Consider the following 5,807-nt stretch of genomic DNA (forward strand, 5'->3'; position numbering starts at 1 on the left):
AAGTTTACTTTCAAGAGCACTCAAATCAACATTCTTCAGTCTTCATATGATGCTAATTGTATGTATATGTATACATACACTTGTATACAGGTCCAAGGGATGAACTTTCTGTATTCATGTCACTATGCATGCATGGTGCCTGAAAAAAAAAGAACCAACAATTTTTTATATCTGTTGAATATGACAAAAATTGAAATGATCAATTTCAAATATATATAAATGAATAAATGTAGGTTCATTCTACAGGTTTTTTTTTTTTATTTTAGAGAAAACATTTTATAAGTTGTGAATGTGTCACTGATGCATTTGATAGAATCAAATATTGTTTCAAAAAAGATACAAAATTCATTATCTATAGTTCCGACAAAAATTCAGAATAATTATAAATGATACATGGCTGCAGTACATTTCAACTCTGTAAAGTTTGTCACATATATGAACACATGAACCAGGTACAGTTGTAATAAATATACAAACACTATTTATTATTATGACCAGAAATAATACTGTATGTGTCCTCCAAATATATCTAAAGAACAAGCTAAAACCTAAATGTACATATGTATATGTGTATATCAGAACATAAACAATACAATTTTACCAATTAACCTACAATGTAAATCCTAAATACAATGTACGTGTATAACACTACCAGAACATGTACAGAACAATAATTTACAAATTAAAAATCTATGAATATATACATCAGAACTGTATGAATTGACCGGTATCATAATATTATAGATTAATTGAAACAAATCTTAGCTTGATAATGCACTAGCGGTTACATTCTAACTGTACATGCATTACAACGGTACATTTTATAAATATACAGGGCATTCATTACCCCTAATGAGGCCCCACGAAAGAACCGCTATTTACCCCAGGGTTACGTTTTACGCGATTGGGGAACAGGTATGAAACATGTGACCATATGTGACCACTCATTCATGAAAAAATACTGCTAGGGACTATTTACATAATGATCAAAATATTGTTGGGATTGTCGCTGCTCCATTGCCTTTCCTTTCGCATTTTAGCTTTCTCATCCATCAGAGTTACTTCCCTTCATTTCACTCTTTCAGTACCTCTGATATATCCTGCGAGATTTTCTGGAGTGAGGCTCGGTCACGTGACCCTTCTAAGCCAATCAGTGCTTTACTTTATAAAAGTGTCGCGAACAATTTTCCAGCTGTGAAAAAAGGCTTCGACCAATCACTGCCCCGCTTGCAAACGCTGTTCGGCATAGGCGGCGAGTAAAATGGACGACCAAGATGAGCGAAGAGTATGCGATTTCTTTTCTATCGACAGCCTACATACACACCAGAAGGAAGTTTTATCGACTATCCTACGTGGTAAGGACGTTTTCCTGTCGACTACAACTGGAAGCGGCAAGTCATTGTGCTATCAGGCTATACCAGTGTTGACTGAAAAGTTGGTACTTGTAATTTCACCTTTGATTAGCATCATGAAGGAACAGTCGGAGTTTCTGTCTGCATTAGGGATCAGATCCACCTATATTGGTAAAGATGACGAGGAGAAAGCGTCCATATTTAACGGGGATTTCTCAGTAGTATATGCGTGCCCCGAAAGGTTACTTGGTGAAGAGATGTGGAGAGGCTTGTTGCTGTCGGATGTATATCGCCAGAGATTGGGGGCCGTAGTAGTGGATGAAGCGCACACGGTTTTGCAGTGGTATGTATATTTTATACAAAATGTATGTGTGTGTATGAAATGATCTCATTATAAGTCTCATGAGAGTAAAAAAACATGAACAGAACATGTGCAGATATGACTAGATTGAAAACTGTGGAAATATATGTTTTAACAGTTGTTGATATTATGCAATGTTAGAAAATTGTTTCTAATAAAAAAGTTTTAATTCCATGCATGATGATTTGATCACTTCTTCAATTACTTTAACCCCCCCCCCCCCCCCCCCTCCAGCAATCATGACATTTACTGTTAAGATTTTAACTAAATTTACCTACATATGTTTTTTTTTTGGTTTTGTTACATTAAAATTTTATAATTTCCCCCACAAACTTTATATCTTTATCTTTTCTGATGTTTTACAGGGGTGAAGAAAGGCATGCAGAAAGTGCGTTCAGAGGATGGTTCGGGAAGTTAGGGGAAATTCGGTCGCTTTGCCCAGATGCTCCAGTGATGGTACTCACAGCAACAGCCAGTAAAAAGAACAGGTTAGGGATATGTGCAAAGCTCTGTTTAAAATCACCAATGGAATATATCCAGTGTCCGGATCGTCCCAACATTAAACTAAATGTGAAACTGTGTAATTCTAACATGGATGTTGCGGACATGATGCAGTGGGCAATTTCAGGGTTGCAGGAGGAAAGGAACAATTTTCCAAGACATGTGGTTTTTACCAGAACAATCAGGGAATGTGCTGCCCTCTACAATGCTCTGAGATTACAGATTCCCGGTCTCCAGCATCTTTATCAGATGTATCATTCCTGTACACTGAACCGGATTAAGGAATCGATTACTGCAGACATGGGATCCAATACAGGACAAATCCGCATCCTTATTTGTACCAACGCAGCAGGTATGGGTGTAAATTTTAAAGGTGTATCCCATGTGGTCAACTTTGGCTCCCCCATTGAACTGGACACATTTGTACAGCAAGTTGGACGTGCTGGTCGAGATGGTGCGTACTCTGATCATATTCTCATATGTACTAAAAGACAACTGGCAAAGGTGGACAGTGACATGAAGGACTATTCCTTAAACAATTCTGCATGCCGTCGCAGTCATTTGATGAAAAACTACACAACAACTTTTTCGTCAGATGTCAAAGGACACAAATGTTGTGATATATGTTCAGTAAACTGTGTTTGTGATGAAGCCGATTGTCTTGCTGATCAGTTTCGGCATGCAGCTTTACTCTATTCTTCTACAGACAGTACCAGTGATGAGGACACTGGACACATGATGTGACGACACGGACATGATAGCGAACTGGTGATAACTTGGATTACTGATGATACATCGATATCAGTGATGGAATTCGAAGTGAACAATTTCTGGACGTGACTTGCTATAATACTCTTTTGTTATAGATGTTTATATCTTCGTGTAGTTTCGTAGGTTGTTGTTGGTGTGGTGTATAGATGTATGACAAATGAACAACATCGATATCAGTGATAGTGAATTCGAAGTGAACAATTTCTTGGATTACCGTGACTTGCTATAATATCTCTTTTGATACACACAAACCAATCTCTGCCAAAGATAAGGCATTTGATACACTTTAATTTTATGTAATTGTTCAAGTAACTCTGTTATTGAACGAGGCTCCAATCGCCTTTTGATCTGACATGAATTTCGAGTAACTAGCTGGTTAAAGCCTTAAAAAGTCATAAGCTGCTTGATCTACCAGTGATAACTATATCTGAGTTCCTGGACCGTGGACGCCTTTGAAACAATTGACCTGGATTAGGTATATAACGCAACGAGAGCTTGTGTATGGTTTTGTGAGTATCATGATGTCGATTCGGATTGGAACGTGTTCATTAAATTGTATAAAGGGTTTGTGGAGTAAAAATTGTTGGTGGTCGACTCCTTGTATGCCATTGAATGGGTTCCTCTTTGACAACGGATATTGATTGAATGGCGAATATTCATTTCACGCATTGGCGTTTTACTGCCTTATTCAAAATTTTTGTATTCTCCCCCGCATCAACGAATAATCCGGAATTTCCAAACTCATCTTCAAAAAATCTTACCAAGTGGATGCCAGATTATACCCTTCGTAAAGAAGCTAAGATGCGTTGCGCTTGTGCGACCCTGACGATTAAGTTGGTGGGTTTTAGGTCAGCCCCACTTATAGCGGTACAACAGACCTGGTGAAATTGGAGTGCACGAAAGTGTTTTTTATTGTGATATTTCTCAAATTGCAGCTTGAAAAGTTTTTCCTCTAGAGACTAGTTGGCGTTGAGGCCGTTTAAAGTTTAATACATAATCTGTGTTTTGCTCAGTAACCAGTCGTGGAAGTAACTTTTGAACCCAATTCTATGGGGAGTAGAATTCGACTCTGTACAGAGATTATTGGCGAGTTTAATTGCCACCCACAATGAGTGAAAATCCAACCTAGATATCATATATATAACAATAGTAGATGTAATACACACAAATACAGTCTAAATGTTGTTATTACTATATATATAATACACTTCTATACATAAAATACATACCAGCACAAAGTTCATAACACGATGAAAACCTTCTGGGCGATGAATGAAGCCACCAAGTCTTTCAAAATCTGTTTCACCATTTGCCATGGCTTGCTGTGCACTGTAGGCTCTTTCGTTTGTTAAAACATCTCCTCCAAACACAATATTCTGTATCACCTTTGGCTTGGTTCCATGTGTGTGAGGGACAAATTTCTGTTGGATCCGGTTGAGTATGGTGATGATTCCTTCACTGTCATTTTCGCTTCTATCTATCAGTTCACAAAGCATGTATTCTGACTTCTTGCTCATCTCCTCCATGTACTTATGTTCCAGACAGGACGGCACAAGGTATGCATACTGTTTCAAGAAAAAGTAACATGTTCTGTAACTGTTTTAGCAACGAAGTGTATAAAATCCGTCTCCAAAGATGAAACATCATCTACTGAGGGAACAAACAGGGATGTTGGAGCAGTTGAAACAGTCATCTGTGGTGCATCATTTGAGAGGTGGTGGGCATGCACACGTTTGTTGACAGCACAGTATATAGAAACCAGTGCAAACTCTTTCTTTGGCTGTCCTTGGTCATTTGATTTGGTGTAATGGATATATCAAAATTGTCCCCAATAATCTCAAAGGGCACACATGTACACGACTGATCCAATGTGGTACTACCAGGAGAAGGCAGTGTGGGTATCTGAAGTCTTGTGATGTCAGAACTCGGATTTGTGATGTCAGAACTCGGTTTTGTGATGTCAGAACTCAGTTTTACGATGTCAGAACTCGGTTTGATGATGTCAGAACTCAGTTTGATGATGTCAGAACTCGGTTTGGTGATGTCAGAACTCAGTTTGGTGATGTCAGAACCTAGTTGAGAGGTAGGAAAGTTGAAGTGTTCATTTCCACGCAGGGATGGTTCCAGAGAGTTCAAATCTACGACGATGAGATTCATGAATGATGAGCAGTATAGTAGTTGTTGTAATGCAAACACTGTAGATGGATTGATGACAGTTTCAACATTCTTTAGCTGGCTATCAATTTCAATGGACTTCACCGATACCGTTTCCTTCACTTTTTTCACCTGCACGTGTCTTTCAATGTCTCTGACAGAATTCTCCACTCTAGCAGAAATCAAATGTCTATGGTGTGCAACAATGGCCTTCTTTTTTCTTGTAAACTGTTGACGGTGAAACAGACACTCCCAGCTTGTGAAGAACATCTATTGTCTGTAAAAAATTAAGTTGAATTTTGAATTAAAATATTGTTAAAAAAATTTAAGTAACAGTTATTAAAATAGATTAAACTTTTATAAAACTAGATTACACCTTTTTCTTTGTAGTAGTGCATTAACTGACTGTGCATCATCCAACCAATACAGATTTCAATATCAAAGAAACAAATCTCATATCAGGCTTTGTCAGTTAAGTACTAGTGTATACGTGCAAGTACATTTAAACTTCAATTGGTGTTGTTTTACATATGCATAGTAATATATATATATATATATATATATAACTGAAGTGTCCTGTATGTGTGAACGTCTAATTTGTTGGTTTTACCTTAAACTTATTAGCAAGTGTGTTATCATATTTTGAAAAGGGTCATATTGTAGTAGTT

At 37.5% G+C, this 5,807-nt stretch overlaps 1 protein-coding gene across 1 annotated transcript; it reads left to right on the top strand.

Annotated features, from left to right (window-relative positions):
- Positions 1-1,241: 1,241 nt before the first annotated feature.
- LOC138316793 (ATP-dependent DNA helicase RecQ-like) lies at positions 1,242-2,958 on the top strand. Its single transcript, XM_069258450.1, has 2 exons — positions 1,242-1,695; positions 2,079-2,958. Exons 1-2 carry the CDS (start codon positions 1,262-1,264, stop codon positions 2,956-2,958), a joined length of 1,314 nt encoding a protein of 437 aa, XP_069114551.1. The 5' UTR covers positions 1,242-1,261.
- The last annotated feature ends 2,849 nt before the right edge of the window (positions 2,959-5,807 follow it).

This window comes from Argopecten irradians, chromosome 2, assembly GCF_041381155.1.
Source record: "Argopecten irradians isolate NY chromosome 2, Ai_NY, whole genome shotgun sequence".
In the NCBI taxonomy this organism is placed as follows: Eukaryota; Metazoa; Mollusca; class Bivalvia; order Pectinida; family Pectinidae; genus Argopecten; species Argopecten irradians.

Excerpts from the sequence above, each read along its gene's own strand:
- LOC138316793 (XM_069258450.1), top strand. The coding sequence starts at position 1,262 with ATGGACGACCAAGATGAGCGAAGAGTATGCGATTTCTTTTCTATCGAC. Across the intron at positions 1,696-2,078 it reads GCGCACACGGTTTTGCAGTG|GGGTGAAGAAAGGCATGCAG; the intron begins GTATGTATATTT and ends GATGTTTTACAG.